Source organism: Parasteatoda tepidariorum, chromosome 7 (assembly GCF_982258835.1).
Source record: "Parasteatoda tepidariorum strain Cologne lab strain chromosome 7, Ptep-v5.0, whole genome shotgun sequence".
Taxonomy (NCBI): Eukaryota; Metazoa; Arthropoda; class Arachnida; order Araneae; family Theridiidae; genus Parasteatoda; species Parasteatoda tepidariorum.
The window spans coordinates 9,802,768-9,828,869 of record NC_141761.1 but is presented as its reverse complement, the minus strand read 5'-3'; the positions used below and the strand labels follow the sequence as shown (position 1 = coordinate 9,828,869).

Here is a 26,102-nt window from a genome sequence, read left to right as displayed (position 1 = left end):
AGAGCGAATGATGGCTGAAAAAAGGGACTAAAGTCGTATCAGGGGGCACGCACACATCACATCCCGTAACTCCCTATAATATTAACCTATAATTTTCAAACTCGGCACGACATTAGAGGTTAATGTAACAAAGAATTGTAGCACAGGGATTTTTTATAGACCTGTTAGTGAGCCCACAATGGGCCAAAATATGTTTTGTTGACTAACTGGGAAGAGGTGTTTTAAGCTAAATTTTCGCGGGGTAGACATGTGAAGCGTAGCGCAGTTGGTAGCTCTGTGGGCAAGTTTTATATTTAGTCCCGGAGGTCCTGGGTTCTAAACCTTGTGAAGTGAGACTTTTAATTTTTTTAATTTATTTTATATTATGCTTTTAAATATATTTTTCGACATTTTAACGCGAATCACGTGTTTTGTATACAGAAATAATTATTTTTCCTTTGGGAAATAGCGAATAATAGCTAAGAAAGGAATAGATTTTGAATAATTTTTATTTATTTATTTATTTTATTTTATGTTACTTTTTTAACTTCTTTTTCAATATTTTAAAGTGAATAAAGTGTTCTAGATATGAAAAGAATTATTTTTCTTTGTTAAAGAGCGAATAATGGCTGAAAAAAGGGACAAAAGTTGTATCAGGCGGCACGCACACATCACATCCCTTAACTCCCTATAATATTAAAATATAATTTTCAAACTCGGCACGACATTAGAGGTTAATGTAACAAAGAATTGTAGCACAGGGATTTTTTATAGACCTGTTAGTGAGCCCACAATGGGCCAAAATAAGTTTTGTTGACTAACTGGGAGGAGGTGTTTTAAGCTAAATTTTCGCGGGGTAGATATGTGAAGCGTGGCGCAGTTGGTAGCGCTGTGGGGAAGTTTTATATGTAGTCCCGAAAATCCTGGGTTCTAAACCTTGTGAAGTGAGACTTTTAATTTTTTTAATTTATTTTATATTATGCTTTTAAATATATTTTTCGACATTTTAACGCGAATCACGTGTTTTGTATACAGAAATAATTATTTTTCCTTTGGGAAATAGCGAATAATAGCTAAGAAAGGAATAGATTTTGAATAATTTTTATTTATTTATTTATTTTATTTTATGTTACTTTTTTAACTTCTTTTTCAATATTTTAAAGTGAATAAAGTGTTCTAGATATGAAAAGAATTATTTTTCTTTGTTAAAGAGCGAATAATGGCTGAAAAAAAGGGACAAAAGTTGTATCAGGCGGCACGCACACATCACATCCCTTAACTCCCTATAATATTAAAATATAATTTTCAAACTCGGCACGACATTAGAGGTTAATGTAACAAAGAATTGTAGCACAGGGATTTTTTATAGACCTGTTAGTGAGCCCACAATGGGCCAAAATAAGTTTTGTTGACTAACTGGGAGGAGGTGTTTTAAGCTAAATTTTCGCGGGGTAGATATGTGAAGCGTGGCGCAGTTGGTAGCGCTGTGGGGAAGTTTTATATGTAGTCCCGGAGGTCCTGGGTTCGAAACCTTGCGAAGTGAGACTTTTAATTTTTTTAATTTATTTTATATTATGTTTATAAATATATTTTTCGACATTTTAACGTGAGTCATGTGTTTTGTATACAGAAATAATTATTTTTCCTTTGGGAAATAGCGAATAATAGCTAAGAAGGGAATAAATTTTGAATAATTTTTATTTATTTATTTATTTTATTTTATGTTACTTTTTTAAATTCTTTTTCAATATTTTAAAGTGAATAAAGTGTTCTAGATATGAAAAGAATTATTTTTCTTTGTTAAAGAGCGAATGATGGCTGAAAAAAGGAACTAAAGTCGTATCAGGGGGCACGCACACATCACACCCCGTAACTCCCTATAATATTAACCTATAAATTTCAAACTCGGCACGATATTAGAGGTTAATGTAAAAAACAATTGCAGCACAGGGATTTTTTATAGACCTGTTAATGAGCCCACAATGGGCCAAAATCAGATTTGTTGACTAACTGGGAGGCGGTGTTTTAAGCAAAATATTAGCGGGGTAGATATGTGAAGCGTGGCGCAGTTGGTAGCGCTGTGGGCAAGTTGTATATTTAGTCCCGGAGGTCCTGGGTTCGAAACCTTGCTAAGTACGACTTTTAATTTTTTCTAATTTATTTTATATTATGTTTTTAAATATATTTTTCGACATTTCAACATGAATCATGTGTTTTGTATACGGAAATAATTATTTTTCCTTTGGGAAATAGCAAATAATAGCTAAGAACGGAATAAATTTTGAATAATTTTTATTTATTTATTTATTTTATTTTATGTTATTTTTTTTAACTTCTTTTTCAATATTTTAAAGTGAACAAAGTGCTCTAGATATGAAAAGAATTATTTTTCTTTGTTAAAGAGCTAATGATGGCTGAAAAAAGGGACAAAAGTTGTATCAGGCGGCACGCACACATCACACCCCTTAACTCCCTATAATATTAACCTATAATTTTCAAACTCGGCACGATATTAGAGGTTAATGTAACAAACAATTGTAGCACAGGGATTTTTTAAAAACCTGTTAGTGAGCCCACAATGGGCCAAAATAAGTTTTGTTGACTTACTGGGAGGTGGTGTTTTAAGCTAAATATTCGCGAGGCAGATATGTGAAGTTTGGCGCAGTTGGTAGCGCTGTGGGGAAGTTTTATATGTAGTCCCGGAGGTCCTGGGTTCGAAACCTTGCGAAGTGAGACTTTTAATTTTTTTAATTTATTTTATATTATGTTTTTAAATATATTTTATCGACATTTTAACGTGAATCATGTGTTTTGTATACAGAAATAATTATTTTTCCTTTTGGAAATAGCGAACAATAGCTAAGAAAGGAATACATTTTGAATAATTTTTATTTATTTATTTATTTTTTTTTATGTTACTTTTTTAACTTCTTTTTTAAAGTGAATAAAGTGTTCCAGATATGAAAAGAATTATTTTTCTTTGTTAAAGAGCGAATAATGGCTGTAAAAAAGGAAAAAGTCGTATCAGGGGGCACGTAGACATCACACCCCGTAACTCCCCATAATATTTACCTATAATTTTCAAACTCGGTACGATATTAGAGGTTAATGTATCAAACAATTGTAGCACAGGGATTTTTTATAGACCTGTTAGTGAGCCCACAATGGGCCAAAATAAGTTTTGTTGACTTACTGGGAGGTGGTGTTTTAAGCTAAATATTCGCGAGGTAGATATGTGAAGCGTGGCGCAGTTGGTAGCGCTGTGGGGAAGTTTTATATGTAGTCCCGGAGGTCCTGGGTTCGAAACCTTGCGTAGTGTGACTTTTAATTTATTTTATATTATGTTTTTAAATATATTTTATCGACATTTTAAAGTGAATCATGTGTTTTGTATACAGAAATAATTATTTTTCCTTTGGGAAATAGCGAATAATAGCTAAGAAAGGAATAGATTTTGAATAATTTTTATTTATTTATTTATTTTATTTTATGTTACTTTTTTAACTTCTTTTTCAATATTTTAAAGTGAATAAAGTGTTCTAGATATGAAAAGAATTATTTTTCTTTGTTAAAGAGCGAATAATGGCTGAAAAAAGGGACAAAAGTTGTATCAGGCGGCACGCACACATCACATCCCTTAACTCCCTATAATATTAAAATATAATTTTCAAACTCGGCACGACATTAGAGGTTAATGTAACAAAGAATTGTAGCACAGGGATTTTTTATAGACCTGTTAGTGAGCCCACAATGGGCCAAAATAAGTTTTGTTGACTAACTGGGAGGAGGTGTTTTAAGCTAAATTTTCGCGGGGTAGATATGTGAAGCGTGGCGCAGTTGGTAGCGCTGTGGGGAAGTTTTATATGTAGTCCCGGAGGTCCTGGGTTCGAAACCTTGCGAAGTGAGACTTTTAATTTTTTTAATTTATTTTATATTATGTTTATAAGTATATTTTTCGACATTTTAACGTGAGTCATGTGTTTTGTATACAGAAATAATTATTTTTCCTTTGTTAAATAGCGAATAATAGCTAAGAAGGGAATAAATTTTGAATAATTTTTATTTATTTATTTATTTTATTTTATGTTACTTTTTTAAATTCTTTTTCAATATTTTAAAGTGAATAAAGTGTTCTAGATATGAAAAGAATTATTTTTCTTTGTTAAAGAGCGAATAATGGCTGAAAAAAGGGACTAAAGTCGTATCAGGGGGCACGCACACGTCATACCCCGTAACTCCCTATAATATTAACCTATAAATTTCAAACTCGTCACGATATTGGAGGTTAATGTAACAAACAATTGCAGCACAGGGATTTTTTATAGACCTGTTAATGAGCCCACAATGGGCCAAAATCAGATTTGTTGACTAACTGGGAGGTGGTGTTTTAAGCTAAATATTAGCGGGGTAGATATGTGAAGTGTGGCGCAGTTGGTAGCGCTGTGGGGAAGTTTTATATGTAGTCCCGGAGGTCCTGGGTTCTAAACCTTGTGAAGTGAGACTTTTAATTTTTTTAATTTATTTTATATTATGCTTTTAAATATATTTTTCGACATTTTAACGCGAATCACGTGTTTTGTATACAGAAATAATTATTTTTGCTTTGGGAAATAGCGAATAATAGCTAAGAAAGGAATAGATTTTGAATAATTTTTATTTATTTATTTATTTTATTTTATGTTACTTTTTTAACTTCTTTTTCAATATTTTAAAGTGAATAAAGTATTCTAGATATGAAAAGAATTATTTTTCTTTGTTAAAGAGCGAATAATGGCTGAAAAAAGGGACAAAAGTTGTATCAGGCGGCACGCACACATCACATCCCTTAACTCCCTATAATATTAAAATATAATTTTCAAACTCGGCACGACATTAGAGGTTAATGTGACAAAGAATTGTAGCACAGGGATTTTTTATAGACCTGTTAGTGAGCCCACAATGGGCCAAAATATGTTTTGTTGACTAACTGGGAAGAGGTGTTTTAAGCTAAATTTTCGCGGGGTAGACATGTGAAGCGTGGCGCAGTTGGTAGCGCTGTGGGCAAGTTTTATATTTAGTCCCGGAGGTCCTGGGTTCGAAACCTTGCTAGGTGCGACTTTTAATTTTCTCTAATTTATTTTGTATTATGTTTTTAAATATATTTTTCGACATTTTAACGTGAATCATGTGTTTTGTATACAGAAATAATTATTTTTCCTTTGGGAAATAGCGAATAATAGCTAAGAAAGGAATAAATTTTGAATAATTTTTAGTTATTTATTTATTTTATTTTATGTTACTTTTTTAACTTCTTTTTCAATATTTTAAAGTGAATAAAGTGTTCTAGATATGAAAAGAAATATTTTTCTTTGTTAAAGAGCGAATGATGGCTGAAAAAAGGAACTAAAGTCGTATCAGGGGGCACGCACACATCACACCCCGTAACTCCCTATAATATTAACCTATAAATTTCAAACTCGGCACGATATTAGAGGTTAATGTAACAAACAATTGCAGCACAGGGATTTTTTATAGACCTGTTAATGAGCCCACAATGGGCCAAAATCAGATTTGTTGACTAACTGGGAGGCGGTGTTTTAAGCTAAATATTAGCGGGGTAGATATGTGAAGCGTGGCGCAGTTGGTAGCGCTGTGGGGAAGTTTTATATATAGTCCCGGAGGTCCTGGGTTCTAAACCTTGTGAAGTGAGACTTTTAATTTTTTTAATTTATTTTATATTATGCTTTTAAATATATTTTTCGACATTTTAACGCGAATCACGTGTTTTGTATACAGAAATAATTATTTTTCCTTTGGGAAATAGCGAATAATAGCTAAGAAAGGAATAGATTTTAAATAATTTTTATTTATTTATTATTTTATTTTATGTTACTTTTTTAACTTCTTTTTCAATATTTTAAAGTGAACAAAGTGCTCTATATATGAAAAGAATTATTTTTCTTTGTTAAAGAGCGAATGATGGCTGAAAAAAGGGACTAAAGTCGTATCAGGGGGCACGCACACATCACACCCCGTAACTCCCTATAATATTAACCTATAATTTTCAAACTCGGCACGACATTAGAGGTTAATGTAACAAAGAATTGTAGCACAGGGATTTTTTATAGACCTGTTAGTGAGCCCACAATGGGCCAAAATAAGTTTTGTTGACTAACTGGGAGGAGGTGTTTTGAGCTAAATATTCGCGAGGTAGATATGTGAAGCGTGGCGCAGTTGGTAGCGCTGTGGGCAAGTTGTATATTTAGTCCCGGAGGTCCTGGGTTCGAAACCTTGCTAAGTGCGACTTTTAATTTTTTCTAATTTATTTTATATTATGTTTTTAAATATATTTTTCGACATTTCAACATGAATCATGTGTTTTGTATACGGAAATAATTATTTTTCCTTTGGGAAATAGCAAATAATAGCTAAGAACGGAATAAATTTTGAATAATTTTTATTTATTTATTTATTTTATTTTATGTTATTTTTTTTAACTTCTTTTTCAATATTTTAAAGTGAACAAAGTGCTCTAGATATGAAAAGAATTATTTTTCTTTGTTAAAGAGCGAATGATGGCTGAAAAAAGGGACAAAAGTTGTATCAGGCGGCACGCACACATCACACCCCTTAACTCCCTATAATATTAACCTATAATTTTCAAACTCGGCACGATATTAGAGGTTAATGTAACAAACAATTGTAGCACAGGGATTTTTATAGACCTGTTAGTGAGCCCACAATGGGCCAAAATAAGTTTTGTTGACTTACTGGGAGGTGGTGTTTTAAGCTAAATATTCGCGAGGCAGATATGTGAAGTTTGGCGCAGTTGGTAGCGCTGTGGGGAAGTTTTATATGTAGTCCCGGAGGTCCTGGGTTCGAAACCTTGCGAAGTGAGACTTTTAATTTTTTTAATTTATTTTATATTATGTTTTTAAATATATTTTATCGACATTTTAACGTGAATCATGTGTTTTGTATACAGAAATAATTATTTTTCCTTTTGGAAATAGCGAACAATAGCTAAGAAAGGAATACATTTTGAATAATTTTTATTTATTTATTTTTTTTTTTTTATGTTACTTTTTTAACTTCTTTTTTAAAGTGAATAAAGTGTTCCAGATATGAAAAGAATTATTTTTCTTTGTTAAAGAGCGAATAATGGCTGTAAAAAAGGAAAAAGTCGTATCAGGGGGCACGCAGACATCACACCCCGTAACTCCCCATAATATTTACCTATAATTTTCAAACTCGGTACGATATTAGAGGTTAATGTATCAAACAATTGTAGCACAGGGATTTTTTATAGACCTGTTAGTGAGCCCACAATGGGCCAAAATAAGTTTTGTTGACTTACTGGGAGGTGGTGTTTTAAGCTAAATATTCGCGAGGTAGATATGTGAAGTGTGGCGCAGTTGGTAGCGCTGTGGGGAAGTTTTATATGTAGTCCCGGAGGTCCTGGGTTCGAAACCTTGCGTAGTGAGACTTTTAATTTATTTTATATTATGTTTTTAAATATATTTTATCGACATTTTAACGTGAATCATGTGTTTTGTATACAGAAATAATTATTTTTCCTTTGGGAAATAGCGAATAATAGCTAAGAAAGGAATAGATTTTGAATAATTTTTATTTATTTATTTATTTTATTTTATGTTACTTTTTTAACTTCTTTTTCAATATTTTAAAGTGAATAAAGTGTTCTAGATATGAAAAGAATTATTTTTCTTTGTTAAAGAGCGAATAATGGCTGAAAAAAGGGACAAAAGTTGTCTCAGGCGGCACGCACACATCACATCCCTTAACTCCCTATAATATTAAAATATAATTTTCAAACTCGGCACGACATTAGAGGTTAATGTAACAAAGAATTGTAGCACAGGGATTTTTTATAGACCTGTTAGTGAGCCCACAATGGGCCAAAATAAGTTTTGTTGACTAACTGGGAGGAAGTGTTTTAAGCTAAATTTTCGCGGGGTAGATATGTGAAGCGTGGCGCAGTTGGTAGCGCTGTGGGGAAGTTTTATATGTAGTCCCGGAGGTCCTGGGTTCGAAACCTTGCGAAGTGAGACTTTTAATTTTTTTAATTTATTTTATATTATGTTTATAAGTATATTTTTCGACATTTTAACGTGAGTCATGTGTTTTGTATACAGAAATAATTATTTTTCCTTTGGGAAATAGCGAATAATAGCGAAGAAGGGAATAAATTTTGAATAATTTTTATTTATTTATTTATTTTATTTTATGTTACTTTTTTAAATTCTTTTTCAATATTTTAAAGTGAATAAAGTGTTCTAGATATGAAAAGAATTATTTTTCTTTGTTAAAGAGCGAATAATGGCTGAAAAAAGGGACAAAAGTTGTATCAGGCGGCACGCACACATCACATTCCTTAACTCCCTATAATATTAAAATATAATTTTCAAACTCGGCACGACATTAGAGGTTAATGTAACAAAGAATTGTAGCACAGGGATTTTTTATAGACCTGTTAGTGAGCCCACAATGGGCCAAAATATGTTTTGTTGACTAACTGGGAAGAGGTGTTTTAAGCTAAATTTTCGCGGGGTAGACATGTGAAGCGTGGCGCAGTTGGTAGCGCTGTGGGCAAGTTTTATATTTAGTCCCGGAGGTCCTGGGTTCGAAACCTTGCTAGGTGCGACTTTTAATTTTCTCTAATTTATTTTGTATTATGTTTTTAAATATATTTTTCGACATTTTAACGTGAATCATGTGTTTTGTATACAGAAATAATTTTTCCTTTGGGAAATAGCGAATAATAGCTAAGAAAGGAATAAATTTTGAATAATTTTTAGTTATTTATTTATTTTATTTTATGTTACTTTTTTAACTTCTTTTTCAATATTTTAAAGTGAATAAAGTGTTCTAGATATGAAAAGAATTATTTTTCTTTGTTAAAGAGCGAATGATGGCTGAAAAAAGGAACTAAAGTCGTATCAGGGGGCACGCACACATCACACCCCGTAACTCCCTATAATATTAACCTATAAATTTCAAACTCGGCACGATATTAGAGGTTAATGTAACAAACAATTGCAGCACAGGGATTTTTTATAGACCTGTTAATGAGCCCACAATGGGCCAAAATCAGATTTGTTGACTAACTGGGAGGCGGTGTTTTAAGCTAAATATTAGCGGGGTAGATATGTGAAGCGTGGCGCAGTTGGTAGCGCTGTGGGGAAGTTTTATATGTAGTCCCGGAGGTCCTGGGTTCTAAACCTTGTGAAGTGAGACTTTTAATTTTTTTAATTTATTTTATATTATGCTTTTAAATATATTTTTCGACATTTTAACGCGAATCACGTGTTTTGTATACAGAAATAATTATTTTTCCTTTGGGAAATAGCGAATAATAGCTAAGAAAGGAATAGATTTTAAATAATTTTTATTTATTTATTATTTTATTTTATGTTACTTTTTTAACTTCTTTTTCAATATTTTAAAGTGAACAAAGTGCTCTATATATGAAAAGAATTATTTTTCTTTGTTAAAGAGCGAATGATGGCTGAAAAAAGGGACAAAAGTTGTATCAGGCGGCACGCACACATCACACCCCTTAACTCCCTATAATATTAACCTATAATTTTCAAACTCGGCACGATATTAGAGGTTAATGTAACAAACAATTGTAGCACAGGGATTTTTATAGACCTGTTAGTGAGCCCACAATGGGCCAAAATAAGTTTTGTTGACTTACTGGGAGGTGGTGTTTTAAGCTAAATATTCGCGAGGCAGATATGTGAAGTTTGGCGCAGTTGGTAGCGCTGTGGGGAAGTTTTATATGTAGTCCCGGAGGTCCTGGGTTCGAAACCTTGCGAAGTGAGACTTTTAATTTTTTTAATTTATTTTATATTATGTTTTTAAATATATTTTATCGACATTTTAACGTGAATCATGTGTTTTGTATACAGAAATAATTATTTTTCCTTTTGGAAATAGCGAACAATAGCTAAGAAAGGAATACATTTTGAATAATTTTTATTTATTTATTTATTTTTTTTTATGTTACTTTTTTAACTTCTTTTTTAAAGTGAATAAAGTGTTCCAGATATGAAAAGAATTATTTTTCTTTGTTAAAGAGCGAATAATGGCTGTAAAAAAGGAAAAAGTCGTATCAGGGGGCACGCAGACATCACACCCCGTAACTCCCCATAATATTTACCTATAATTTTCAAACTCGGTACGATATTAGAGGTTAATGTATCAAACAATTGTAGCACAGGGATTTTTTATAGACCTGTTAGTGAGCCCACAATGGGCCAAAATAAGTTTTGTTGACTTACTGGGAGGTGGTGTTTTAAGCTAAATATTCGCGAGGTAGATATGTGAAGCGTGGCGCAGTTGGTAGCGCTGTGGGGAAGTTTTATATGTAGTCCCGGAGGTCCTGGGTTCGAAACCTTGCGTAGTGAGACTTTTAATTTTTTTAATTTATTTTATATTATGTTTTTAAATATATTTTATCGACATTTTAACGTGAATCATGTGTTTTGTATACAGAAATAATTATTTTTCCTTTTGGAAATAGCGAACAATAGCTAAGAAAGGAATACATTTTGAATAATTTTTATTTATTTATTTATTTTATTTTATGTTACTTTTTTAACTTCTTTTTCAATATTTTAAAGTGAATAAAGTGTTCTAGATATGAAAAGAATTATTTTTCTTTGTTAAAGAGCGAATAATGGCTGAAAAAAGGGACTAAAGTCGTATCAGGGGGCACATACACATCACACCCCGTACCTCCCTATAATATTAACCTATCAATTTTAAACTCGGCACGATATTAGAGGTTAATGTAACAAACAATTGTAGCACAGGGATTTTTTGTAAACCAGTTTGTGGGCCCTCAACGGGCCAAAATAAGTTTTGTTGACTAACTGGGAGGAGGTGTTTTAAGCTAAATATTCGCGGGGCTGGTATGAGAAGTGTGGCGAAGTTGGTAGCGCTTTGGCAAGTTAGTTACGAAGTCCCTGAGTTCCTGGGTACGAAACCCTGTGATGGTCGAATTTCAAATTTTTTTATATAATTTTTTTTATATATTTTTCGATATTTTAACGTAAATAAAGTGTTTTGTATATAAAAATAACTATTTTTTTTGGGGAAATAGCGAATAATACCTAATAAACGGATAAATTTTGTATAATTTTTATTTATATATTTATTTTATTTTATGTTATTTTTTAAACTTCTTTTTCAATATTTTTAAGTGAATAAAGTGTTCTAGATAGGTTTGGTTCCACTAGACAAGCAAGTTCGTTGCTGGAGGGAGGGGACCTGGGTTCAAATTCCAAGGACGGACGAATTTTCAAAATTTTTTTTGTTGTTTTTTGTTTTAAATCATATATTTTTTTAATGTGTTTTTCGATATTCTGGAATGGCCTGCATGAGGAAATAATTTTTTTTCATTGGGAAATTCGGAAAAAACTAGAAAAACAGTTTATTTGCTCTTTTTCGACTTCTTTTGTAACATTTTGAATATTATAGTATGCATGGGGTATTTTCTGAGTGTGAAAACCAGCAAAGAAAGCATAATGGAATAATAAAAAAAAAAAGAATAAAAAAATAAAATTGCGCGAGTAATGTTCAAATTTCGAGACCCCCTAGCTCCCTTTAATATCAAGGTATAATTTTCAAACTCGGACCCTAAGTAGGGATCTATGGTCCATACATGGCTGCCGAAGAAAATTTTTAAAGGCTAATTAAAAGTTATTTTTCGCATGGAATTATCTTTGATTGATAAAATGAATTTTACATTGTTGTGCAAAAAATTTGTCAGTTAGTTTAAAAATTTTTTTGATTTTTTTAAACTAATTAGAGAAATTAATTAATTTTAAAACAAAATTTTCTTGACCAGTCTTAAATAAAATAATAAAAAATATAGAATAAAAGTTATTCTTCGCATGGAATTATCTTTGATTGATAAAATGAATTTTACATTTGTGTGCAAAAAATTTGTCAGTTTAAAAAAAATTTGAATTATGGCGAAATACCCAGAAAATAAAATTAACATTAAGGGGTCCAATCTTTGAATAGCTGTCCTGACCAAACTATTGACAGAATTTGTACGAGATTGTCGCTACCGCCGTGTATTTTGTCTGAAATCCGAATCTGAAGAAAAAAGAGATTGAGTAAAAATACGTTTTTGCATCTGATTTCGCATCTTAAAATATTGTGTGCACTAATTAATTAGCAAATTTAAATTCACCTCCTCGAACCATTGAGTCCTAGAGCGTGAAAATCCGATTCTTATATCAAAAGTTATTTGGGTTTTTTATTTTGGGCACTGTACATTTATTAATTCAAAATAGTTTCTATTGCTGAACCGTTTCCAGCTTTCTCAGAGATCCTTTAGTATAAGTTACTTTATAACCGTCGTTGAACAGTTAACCCAATTTTGGGTTTACGGCTACTAAAGTTCAACTCCGTAGACTTGTAACTTTGAACCCAAACCAGAAGACAAGGAAAAACCCTAGATGAACTATTGCGAGAAATTTGCCTTCATGGAGGACCTTTTGATGGAACTTACATTGCTTCATTTTTATATTCTATCTACATTACAAAAGTGGCTCATTATCATTCACAGATATTTTTTTAAAAAAATTCTTATATATACATTATAATTTGACAATTTTGATAAAAAAAAATTTTCTCAGTTCAAGCGGATTTTTGATGCAAGATTCAATAGTAAAAAAGCTGAAAAAAAGTGATGAAAAGCAAAAAAAATTAAAATGCAAGATGTATTTAAAAATTTCATCCTTTATTTGGGCACAAAATGTTTTACAAAATTGAAAAAAAAAAATAATCAGTGAATAAACAGAATAGCAACACAATCAGATAAACAAATTGAAAAAGAAATCATATATTCTAATCACATTAGCACCTTTGCAAATAAAAATAGATAGCATCGAAAAAAAAAACAGTTCCAACATAAAATGTGCATGGATTTCAATCGCTCTACCAAGTGGCTTGAATTATTTACTCTTGAATTAAATAATTCATTGAATAATTAATTATAAAAATAACAATTCATGTAATTAATTAATGAAAATTAATACAAATAATAATTGAAATATTTCATATAATAATCCATATAAATTGGTGAGGAAAAATTACTAATTTTTGATACAGTAAATTTATTTGAAATATAAATAAAAAGCAGAACCTTTTCGCTGTATAATTTGTTTGTTTTTTTATTTGTAAAGATAGATTCGAAAATTGTGTATTTTTTAATGACATATTTCAGATCTACTCATGCTTCTAAGTTAAAATATATATAAAAAAAAATTTTCATATAATGTTTTTCCTCTAATAGAAGTAGATCATAAAAAAAGGTGTCAGAAACTTAAAATTGAAAAACAATCATATAAAAGAAAAATTTTGAAAATTAATCTTTGTTAATTAAGACTTATTTTGCAAAAGGCAAATCGTATATATTAATAAAAATATGCAAAATACTAAGGAATCTGAGATCATTAGTTTCGATATATAGTCAAACCCCGCTATAGTGAACACGGTTTATAGTGAACTCCCGAATATAGTGAACAAAATGTTCGCTCCCGTGCCTTGCTACACACATATAATGTTATTTTTTGTAGATATAGTGAAACAAAAAAAGAGAGATAGTTGGATATTATAAACTTTTTTCTGTCTTCGACTGATTTATTTTCTTCATATTTTGAAATTTCTACTTTAAAATAAATACATATACCGATTTTTAAAACTATTTACAGCATGAAATGTAGCGATAAGCATTTTTTTTTGTTTGCTTCATTATTGAATTCGTTCAGCATTCAATGAAGCCGCCATCTTCTAGTACAAAGGCTTCAAGTTAAAGCCGATGAATTCGCTAAGTGATTTTGTGAGACTACTTTTATGTGTTTGAATGGCTGGATAGACAGGTTTAAAAAAAGCGGAATAACATAAATTCAGGAAAAATTATCGGAGAGTCAGGAAGTGTTTCCCTTTTTGATGCTGAGGATTGCTCATCAGCTAGAAATTATTAAAAAAAAATTTGCACGTAAGACGAAGAGTAATAAGAAATAAAAGTTAACACATTTTTGTTACTACGTATTATTTTTCAGTCATTTTTGTATTTCATTTTATTGATCATTTATTTAAATGATGTGTCATAAAAGGGAGGATTTTGGAACCATTAGTTAAAACTGTTTGCGGAACAGATATAGTGAAGTCCTGGTTAGCGAAAAATCCAGATGTTTTCTGGAGCACAATCATCTCTGACTATAGTGCAGGGGTGCCACTCTAAAAAATTTCAAGACTGAACTCATTTTTTGACCAAATAATACTGTCTAGCATTGTTTACCAAACTTTTAGAAATTTATAGCACACTGACACCAAAATTTACCTTTCCTTGTTATTAGCCTATTAAATCAATAATTTGATTATTTTTTCTAATTTTTTATTTTATGTTTTTTTAACAAACAAAACGAAAATAACAGCCAACCTTGCATATTTCTTAACAACCTGAAACCATTCATATCCCTGTTTTTCACTTCACCATTACTTATTTTTTGCTCTAGCACTATAATTTCTTTCTTCTTAAAAAAAAATAATCTTGATTTAACTTTGACCAGCATGACGATAGGTTATGGTGGAGGAAGCAAATTAGAGCAGACTTAGATTCATTAATAGTACAAAATTTAATTATACAAGTAGATAAAGTTCAGGCAATCCTATTTGTCAAGACTTTAAAGAATGAGATTTAGTGAAGCTGACAAAAAGAAGATAAATTAAAGTCCTGACATCAATACCATATCATATGTTATCATTAAGATACAATATTTTTTTATTTCGACAAAAAAAAAATTACAAAATTTCTAATGAAAAAAAAAAGAAAATTTTTTTTAATTGATAGAATTTGATTTTTATTGATTTTTCTCAAGACTGATTTCAGTCCCTGGGACTGAAAAGTGGCACCCATGTATAGTGATACTGAAAAATTAAGGACTTTTAAAAGCCTTGCACCAAAATTAAGTACATTTAAAGACCCTCATTTTAAAAAAAAAATTTAGTTTTTGAGGACCGTGGGAACCCTGTTGAATTTCAACCAATGATAAATGTTGCTTTGATGAAATAGTCAATTGAAAATGAAATATGAGCCTATAAAAATAACAATTAATTTTGAACAGATTTCATTTTGCAACTTGGGTTAGAGACAACACATTATTGAAAAGAAAGCATTGCAATCTGTTTTAAAAAGTTCAATTATTAATAAAAATTGAGATTCAGATTTATTGAAAATGTGAACAACCACCACAACTACAAAAATATAACACATTTATGAAGAAAAACATTTTTTTTAATAGAAATTACAATTTTATAGATTCTGGGCATCTGAGACTACTAACTAAACAAAAAACAGAAGCATTTTAAACAACTAAAACCAACTCATATTTTGATACTAAAGAATATAATTTTGCATGATATAGTTTAACAATATATCATACCTAGCCAAATTATTAGACACACTGTATAGAGTATCACCTGATAATTAAGATTTTACATAGAATCTAATAGTGTGTCTAATAATTTGTCCAGGGGCTGTAGATATAATTCATTTTGTTATTTAAAAAAAATAGTCAAAAATTTCATCGTTATTTGACATTAAAATAAATTTCCCTTCCATCATTTCATACTATGCTCAGTTGTTAATATTTTAAGTTCATCCAAAATATCTGTGTTCTGCATATAAAATCCCACACCTTAAATAATCAGAAAAAACAAACAAATAAGTAATGTAAGAACAAATGGCTTATAGTCTAAGCATTGGGTGACAGAGAATACAGTGAATGAAAACAATCTGCAATTATTACAACTCTCGATTAAAAAAGAAAAAAACATAGACATAAGAGTGTATCATGAAAAACAATTTTTTTTCGATATTCAAAATTTTGAGACCATAAAAAATTTTTGCTGTAGTTACATACTCTCCAAAAATATTTAGGTCTTTTAGAATGAGCCTAAAGTTTAGTTCTTTTTTAAGCTCACAAACATACATTAAAAAATTTTTCCCCTTCAAATCATAATACAAATTTTAGTTTTTAAGTTAACAAATGTACACAGGGGTGATTGTGATCCCAACTGAAAAATCCTCAACATTTCTTGAGTAAAATCATTAATGACACGTTTCAAAAAATTATCGTCTTTTTTTAAATTTAAACCATTGATATTTTCACAACATGAAATTCTAAATAAATTACATGCAGCATAATTTAAATTAATAATTACGCACAAGTTTATTTTTATTTCTAATCACATTTATTATTCTACCAGAAAAAAAAGTTTCAAATGAAAGAGATGTCAAACATAAATTCTAGTTCTAATATTTTTACATATAAATGTGATCAATAATTTCTTGAAACTTCTGGACTTTGGATTTTCGGTAATTCCTGGATCGCGGTCAGCGAAAAATCCAGATTTTTTCTGGAGCACAATCATCTCTGCGTACAGTAACAGTCGGGCATGAGATTAGAAAATACATGAAGAAAAAAAATAAAAAAGCAGGTGAAACTATTTTGCTCAAAATGTAACCATTTAAATTATTTACATATTTATTTAAAGTTTTTTTTTTAACTGCATATGTATCCATTTACCAGGAATTAGCATTTGGTTCCCTCTTTGTCACCTGACTTTATTACGCCACTTTTGGGAGAAGGATGGAAACAATGCCGAGAAAGGTTGCCAATTGGCGATCATATGACGAAAATATCGATATTAAACATTTAAAAAATTTGATAGAGGCAAGTTTTACTTAATATATTTTAAACTTATTATTCTGAGTATTTATGGTAATAATTAGGCTATGTAACAACGTTATGCATAATGATTCTTTTTATATGACCATATACACCTGCTATTGAAGAACTTCTTCCCAGTTTCATTACAAATTCACTATTCCAAATAGAGGGAAGCGGTTAAGAAAAATAAATACTCAATACAGCATTTTCTTTCATTACATTAAAGTTTAGGAAGTTAGGAAATAAGTAAGAAGAGTCCCATGTGAAAATATTATACTTAAACTTTCTGTAATATATACTTAAATATCTGGAATCTGCATAGTAATCTAACCTATAGATGGAAAATACCTATAGTTGAAAATTGAAAATACAGTTAAACCTGAAAAACAATTATTTCTAATTCAGATTCCAGGTGACCTGAATAATAAATTTCATACATAACTTTTCAAAAAAAGTAATTTTCTTTCTAAATATTAAATTTTTTAACTTAAAAACTAAAATTTGTAACATGCTTTTGCTTTGAAAAAAAAATTAAAATTTTAAACTAGGGGTGCACAAGCTTTTTAAGTGAAGGGCCACTTGCACAGCAGGTAGATAAACAAAGGGCCGCACACATATTTAGTCATGTCCGCGGCAAATATGATCATTTTTATAAAAACATTAATGTTCTAAGCATTAAATATTTTTGTCAGAAAACTTAATAACATACTTCAGAAAATTAAATACTTTTAATTATTTGAATTTATTTAAAACTAAAACAACCAATACTTTTTTTTAAAAAAACTTTTTCGATTTTTCTCAATAATTAGTTTATTTACTAATATATATAGGAGAGATATAAATTCTTACAGAATGAAAGTGCTAAAAATATACATATTTTATAGAGTAATATAAATTTGAATGAAATATTTTAACTAAATAAAATTTAAAAAAAAAACTAAATTAAAAGGAAATTTTTTATACATTCAGCTCCTGCGGGCTGCACAACAACAGTTGGCGGACCGCATGTTGTGCGTTCCTATTTTAACCAAGCTTTTTCACCTAAATAAAAAATTAAAAAAACTTTTTCACCTAATAATAAATAAAATTTTAGGCCCATTGTACAAAATCAAGATACTTTTTTCAATAAGGCTAATTTTTTTTTTCAAATAGTGACAACTATTACATTGTCAATGAAAACTTTTTACAGCCTTGAAATTTTTATATGATTACATATGTTTTCCATTTTTGTACACAAATGATGAGCTGATACATATATGATATCTGATGAAAAATATACATATTTCATGCAACAGATGAGAATGTCTGTTCCGTATCACAAAAAGATATTTCATATCTAACAGGAACATCAACAGTACACAAGTGGTTTCCGTTACTTACACCCAAATTAGGATGTAATGTTAGAATTCAATGTATTTTGGACTCAATTTCAGACCAAGGTAAGGAGGATTCAGTTCAAGTTCAGGCCAGGTATAGCCCAGTTTCAGATTATGGACAGGACTGGACTTGATATCTGTGGAAATAAACCAGAACAATTAATTTAAAATCTTATTCAGGGTGTATAGTCAAATCTTTCAACAAAAAATAAGTACTTTTTAAGCAATTAAAAATATTTTTAAGCACTATATACATTAACAAAATGCAAAATAATTTTCAAAGACTTTACATGATCATGATAAAATAACAAGTTTCTGACAAAGAACTCTTTTCTTGATTATATCAGCCATTATAAAATACTGGAGAGATTTTTCAGCTCGATATCAGAGGGTGGAAAATGAAGCTTGAAATTGAGAATATCTTGCAAAATGCAGCAGAGTTGCACACGAGCAAGGTTTGTAATTTTTTTGATTTTTTTTTAAAAGAACAAAAGAAAAAAAAAAAAAAAAAAATCAGATTTTTTTTTCCTTTAATCGGATTTTTTTTGATTTTTATTCAAATATACTGTAAGAACTTGGATTTATAATTAAAAATTTTTTTATAAAAGTTTAATCAATATGAAATTAATATTAAACTATATTATAACAATATTTTAGAAGATTTAACTACCTAAAACAATTTTTGATTATAATACATAGCTTTGAATGCATAGTAACCATTTCAAAACAAATGCATGATTGAAATTTAAAGACTAGATGAAATAGAGAATTTAAAGTTTCAATTAGCAAACCATAATTTTAATTTAAAATTGTGATTTTCTTTCTCTTGATTTTTAAAATGACAAAAGGAATGCAACAGACTGTGTTTATAAATGTAGTCATTCATCAAAAAATAAACAAATATTTAATCTATAAATTTTATAGCAAAATATTCATTCTTAATTTCAAATCAAAATAGATAAGTTAAGCTAAAAAAAAAAATAAAAATAAAAAATATATCTATGTACTCATTGGAATTTTTTTTCCTCAGAAAATTTCTTTCTGATAATGTCAAAGATGTACACTGTAAACATGCACACAGTTACCAGTTAATGACCCTACTGCTTTAAATAGAGTTTAAAGGGAAAGAATGACACTATATCGGAAAAAAATATCAGAATCAATCAGCATTTTTATTCTATTTTTGGCAAATTAGGGCAATTTTTTTTAATATAACCTCAAGCTTTAGAAATATACATTTTCCACCAATAAAATATAATGAAGATTTTAACTCCATGCTTTTTTAATCAAAAGGTAGAATTTAAATTAACATTATTTGTATTTTTTTTTTTGTGAAAAAAATTCATGTTTATTAATTACTTTCTACAGCTATGCAAGTCTATATTAAGACAGCCCTGAATGTTTTCTTTAATCTGTACTTTCAATTTCAAGCATTAAAAGATTTTTAAAAATGGAATTTTTAATGTGTTGGAATTTATTACACACCAAGAATGAAAGTAATTTCGTTAACTAAAATTAATTAATGCAGCACTTCATTTAAAATAAATTTTAAAACTAAGAAATGAAAATAATAAAAGTATCAATAATTTTAAACACTGTTTTTTAACTTTTCAAATCTATATAAAAAAAAATACGTTGATTTAAATCAATGATTTTTAAAAAAAAAAAATCATTTGATTTAAATCATGATTTGCACATGTGAGTGCCAGAATCTCACTTATCCCAGCTCAGTGGACGCGCATGTTAACTCACAAGTATTTCACTAAACATGCAAAAAGATTGGCGCTTTCATACTCTATAGACCAACGATGCGCCGAAGTAGCCTGTGATTGGATGAATTGCGGAAATGCTGAATAGAACAATGTGTAAAGCACGCTTTTGCATACTATGTGTACTCAACATGGTAGAGAAAAAAAATCTAATTTTCGAAAATGGAAAATTACACAATTTTTAAAAACACTCAATGAAAATAGCACCTTTCAGGGCTTTAAAAAAAGAAAAGAAGCACCTTTAAGCACTTTTCAAAAATGCACCATACTTTTATTAATGGGCTATTAGAAAGTATTTTTTTAAGAGTGAAATAAAACATAAAAAAAAATTTTAAACTTATTCAAGTGATACTTATTTAAAAAGAACATAACTGAAGACAAAAAACATATTTTTAACAACAAATATCAAACCATCCTAAAAAGAAACTAACAAACATATATATAATCCATAGCTGGCTAAAGTTATTCCACATTTATTAAGTTAAATCAAATAGTATAAATAACCAAAAAGTAATGCTTTGAATTAAACAAAATAAATAAATAAATGAAAAAAATATAATATTTCATTAAAAATAAATAAATAAATGAAAAAAATATAATATTTCATTAAAAATAAATAAGTAAATTATCTTAAAATAATAAGCAATGCTGTTGGAAAAATAAAAATAAAGGATTAACTTTTTAACAACTAAGTCACACTAAAAAAATACATCACCCTAAATTAATAAAATGCAGTTAAACTTTGCTGAACTCCCGGACATTGTGAACGAAATGCTTGCTCACGTGCCTTGCCATACACATATAATATCATTTTTTGTGGATATAGTGAACCAAAAGATGAAAGGAAATTGGATATTCTGAACTTTTTTCTGTCCTTGAGTGATTTTTTCCTTCATTATTTGGTAATTTTGAAATTCCTACATAAAATACATATACCAATTTTAAAGACCTCTTATTGAGTGAAATGTAGCCAGAAGCATTTCTTCTTATTTGCTTCTTTTATCTCAGTTTCTCATCCCTAAATTTTTTGCACGCAAGACGATGAGTAATAAAAAATAAAAGTGAACACATTTTTTGTTACTACATATTGTTTTTTAATCATTTTTGTATTTCTTTTCATTGGTCATTTATTTAAATAACGTGTAATAAAAGGGAGCAGTTTGGAAAAATTAATTAAAATTGTTTGCAGTACGGATAGAATGAACTCCCAGTTATAGTGAACTGAAATTTCGGACCCTTGAAGGTTCACTATAGCGAGGTTTGACTGTATTATACAATAATATGTAATTAATTGAAATTAAATAATATTTAACCACTTACAAAGTTTTTAACAACAGAAGAAAAACTTTTAAAGATTCAATATGCTTAAATTTTCTATTTTAAAAAGAAATGAATCAAATAAAGATGGAATCAAAGAATTGGGTTGAAAAAGCTCAGAAGAAAACATCAACAATAAGAAGGAATTACTTGAGATAGATGGCTCTTTTTCCACAGACTCAACAGGATGACTTGTTGAATGAGGTTCAAATTTGGACAAAGCACGACTTGAATTTTTTGTAGTAGGTCTAAGTGGTCCTTCTAACCTAAAATCATAAACATTTTGTTATTCTTCGAGCATTTAAGGATTTTTTAAAAAAAATATATATATAGCTTAATCCAAGCAAAAAAACGCTTACAAAAATTGAGTATTAAATGAAAAGATATAAAAAGTTAATTCCACGCGAGTCGGTGACCAATCGCTATTGGTCGTCGACACACTAGGTTTGAGGAATAAGTGGTCACCATGGGTGCCTACTCTAAAAATATTTCAAGACTGAACTTATTTTCTTGATAAATGAACACAATCTAGAATTATTTACTAGAATTTTCAGACATTTATAGTTCACCGACTTCAGAATGTACCTTTCTATAATAAGGACTTATATATTAAATTAATTATCAAGATTTTTTTATATTCATTGTATTAATTTATTTTTTATAGCAAACAAGATAAAAATAACATCTAACCTTGTACATCTTTTCACATCAACCACTGAATAATAAATAAAAAATTTTTTCTAAGTTATACATATCTCTATTTATTTTTTCACTTCATCATTATTTATTTTCTGTCCTATCTCCATAATTTTTTTTTAAATAATAATCTCAATTTAACTTGGGCCAGCATTAAAAAACGCTTTAGATACACTAATAGTACAAATTTTGTTTAAGCAAGTAAGTGTTGAAGTTCCATCTCATTCTTTCATTAATGAGCTACATCATTACTTGATCATTTCACAGTAATTATAAAAATTACCAATGTTTACATTAAAATGTAACTTTTATTTTTCTTTAACAGCAAAAATTTGTTACATTTTTAAGGAAATACATAAATTTTAATATTAAAAACAAATTGAAAAGAGATATTAATTTAATTTTATCTACTGATTTGATTTCCTTTCAAGACTGACTTCAGTTTATTTATGAAAATCATTAAAAATTTCCAAACTAAAGTCATAAATAAGGTTAACGAACAAATATTAATAGATTTCAAAAAATAAATCTTAAGATTAATAAACTGAGCAACCTGAATATGCAAACTGAGTTATAAATGTTAAAATATGAGATGTTTGTTACGCATTTTACTTGAGAGGAAAAGAATTAAAAATTTCAATCATTTAAAAAAAAAATCAATAAGGGACAGTTTTGTTGTTGACTAAAGATTTCCAAAAAGTCCCAACATCTTTTGTTGGGAAATTTTTTAAAGCCTGTAATTAAAAAATTGGTTAAATAAATATCAACTCAATCAACATAAGCTAAATTTAAATAATCCGATTCCAATTTCTTACAAATTAAATTTAAATTTCCAATTTCTTAAATTTTCAACCCAAGTGGAATAAACCCTTTTTCAAAAAGAAATATCAGATATCTAAACAGTTTAAAATAGCAATCCAGTTTAAATAATAACATTAATTTTAGAGCTATTAAATGTCATTCTCAAATAAGTGAAAATAAGAAGAAAAAAATTATGAATTTCTTAAAAAAATTAAAATAAGTGATATTTATTAATATTTTATATAAAAGAATTTATGTTATGTTTTCAATAGTTCATGCACAACTTTATTTTAGATTACTTAAAAGAACATAATCAATATACAAATACCACTAAATAAACAAATCACATATTAAACATAGATACCACTAAAATCATATATTGAATTCACACAATTACAAATAGCATAATAATTTTCATTATCAAATAATGTTAAGTATGATTACCCAAACCAACTCCTGAATAATATGATAAATAGATTTTAAAATTCTCTTTAAAACTAACAAATATTTCTTCTTTTTCTTTTAAGTTAATGTGACAAACTTTAAATTTTTTGTAACTATACTGAATTTAATTTGCTTACATATGAGTTATATAATACCTATTTTTAAACAATTGTATTTGTCATTTTTAATTCTTTTCCAGTTTCCCTCTTTTTCTTTGTTTTATTCAGTTTCTTTCACTGTTCTGGAAGAAATATGTTTAGCGTATCTGATACATTTTAGATTTTCAAATCCATAACTAATTCCAAGAATTTTTCATGACTTAATGAAGTTACAATTTTCTTTGATAAAAGCAACCAGAAATTTAAAAAAGCATTGTAATAACATTAATTGAAATGATGCCTATAACCAAAACTGTTATACTCTGCATCTTCATATTTACAGATTTTAAATTTAAAAAACAGAGTAAAGAAAGAATTGAAGCAATAAAATAGTTGAAAAAAATAAAAATAAAATAATTTTTTTCCCTTTCTCTTGCAGAATTATATTCTAAAGATACTTTTCTTGTTCATCTGAAAGGAAAGAAATATTCCTGATTTTTCTGTTCTCATTTCAGAATAGAAAAATTTGCCACTGACTGGCTTGCTTCAGCTAGAATTTTAAATTTATAAAATAAATAAAAACAAATTTTCTGAAATCACAGAAGTTTAAAAGATAATTCGCTCTAGAAATGATGTTCTTTCATTTTTTGAGAGAAATTTGGAACACCATGAAATTGGGAGAGGGGGAGGAATTCAATTTCAAAAATTAGATTTTTCAGCAAACTAAATCCATGACTTTTTTTGATTTTGATTTTTCCCATGATTTTTTTGAAAAAACAATTAAAATCATGACAAATTTGATTCAATACCGAAATTCATGAATTTTCATGATTTTCCAGGTGAGCAGATACCCTGTATGTTTCTTCTGGGATGAAATGCCAACAATGTTTAGATAGATATTTTTGTTTAAAACTTTTTTATGTTTATTTGAAGTAATACAGATTCCCATTAGAAATTAAGTTCAAAATTGGAAGAAAATATCCTTTTTTTTTATTTTGTTACAATTAAACTGAATGAATTTATATGAATAATATAAAATTTAACTATATAAAATAGTTTAAAAAAAACAAACTGTTTGGTTTAAACCACATAGGTCTTTATTCAACTATCCAACCGTCTATCCATGTTAGAAATTATTCCAAAAATATATGTTAAATAAAAATAAATAAAAAATTAAAAATTTTGAGAAAATTTTATTAAAAAAATTATCATTAATGAATGACTCACTCACTGCCTCATTTTGGCCACAAGACATCAATGAATGCCTCAGCTGATAAATTAAATAAGATAGTGCGACTCTATCATGCGTCACACCAAAATATTAAACACTTAGACATTTAAAAGCCACCATCTTATATTAACCGCAAAAACATTGCTTTATATAGTTTGTCTAAAGTAAGAATTCCCCTAACCGTTTGTCTGGGCTTGTGGATGTGAGTATGGTAATGAGGTCTAATCAAAGAATAAAACTAATTGACAAATTCAGAAAAAGACAAAATAAGTAAGTAATATTTAAAATAATAAATTAAAATCGAAAAGCGCTTAAAGCAGCTGAATCCAAATTTGTTTTATTTTAATTTATAAAGTCAGAAATACAACTCTAGCAGAAAACAACAAAAATTTTAAGATATGTGTGTTAGCAGGACAGTACTTCATCAGGGGACACACTGCCAGCCAACACACAGGAGCCTTTCAGTTGACAGTGGTGAAATCAAAAACTGACTGCGTCCCCAAGGCCTCATAATGGAAAATCAAATAAGTAAAAGCAATTAAAAAAATTGAAATGTAAATGCAAAGAAAAAGTAATGACAAACAGTCCCAATTTAAAAGTTCACAGCGTATGATTTAAAAGTACACAGACTAAGATCTAATAAAGAGACGCCCACATATAAGAAAAATATAAATTGCCAAATCATTAAAACTTTAGAAATAAGTCAGGTGCTGACACTTTTTCAAAATCCTGAAAAAATAAAACAGAAAAACATTCAATGAGTAAAAATTTAAAAAAAGTGCTGCCACCTATATGGGGTAACGAAGTAAAACTGTTTCAAGTGGGGTCGCTGTTTAGAACAGGTTTTGGCTCGAGTCGACGAAAGAAAGGGAATCCTTTTCTTTGCCCTATAATGAAGAGAAGCTACCCTCCCTGAAATGCACTATTCTAGGTTCCATAACAGCAGACGGCCAAAGACTTTGTGGTGGGCAGAGTTCATATCATAGACAAACTATACCTATGCTTAACATATTAACCAATGTTCATACTATAAATTCTAGAGTTTTTTAAAATGAAGCAATGAGATTCTCTCTCTATAAACTTTAAAGGAAGACAAAATTCAAACATTATTCTAAACATTTGAATATTATCTTCAACATTATTGTAAAACTGGTTTTACAAGTAAAACTGATTTAAAATAAAGTTTAAAATAATGGCCACTTATTAATCTAAACAATTAAACATATTATAAAATAAAATAATGAACATGTTGCATTCAATTTTATAACAAAAAATTTAATCTTTAACAACTAGTATGAATGAGCATTAGAATTGTCATAGATTAAACATCAAAAACACTTATTGCACTCAAAAAATTTTAAAAACTAAATAAATTAATATCTAACTATAATTTTCACTCACATTTAATTTAAAATATTTGCTTAACAGACCAATTAAAATCCTGAAATTTTAAGATTATTTAAATAAGTTTTATAATGCATGAGTATATAGAAAATGAATTGCACAAACTCAAAGAATAACCAGTAGTCTGTTCAGGGTAAATTTACTACCGTTTAGCGGTACCTTCACAAAACCAACTTTTGAAAAAACGGTAGTTTAACAAAATACTTTAAAATAAGTAAGTTCAAAGATTC

General features: G+C 28.8%; 1 protein-coding gene across 2 annotated transcripts in view; it reads right to left on the bottom strand.

The window, feature by feature from the left end:
• Window positions 1-12,722: 12,722 nt before the first annotated feature.
• LOC147806830 (uncharacterized) overlaps window positions 12,723-26,102 on the bottom strand; it is a 32,827-nt gene continuing 19,447 nt past the window's right edge. The window contains exons 10-11 of one of the 2 annotated variants that reach the window (XR_015435271.1): window positions 21,349-21,464; window positions 12,723-18,249 (exon numbers count right to left, since the gene is read on the bottom strand). Coding sequence is in view for 1 of the 2 variants with exons in the window: in XM_087167278.1 (XP_087023404.1) it covers window positions 18,137-18,249 (113 nt within the window). In the remaining variant the exon portion in view is untranslated. The remainder of the gene's footprint in view (window positions 18,250-21,348; window positions 21,465-26,102) is intronic. The other variant, XM_087167278.1, reaches the window with a different exon arrangement.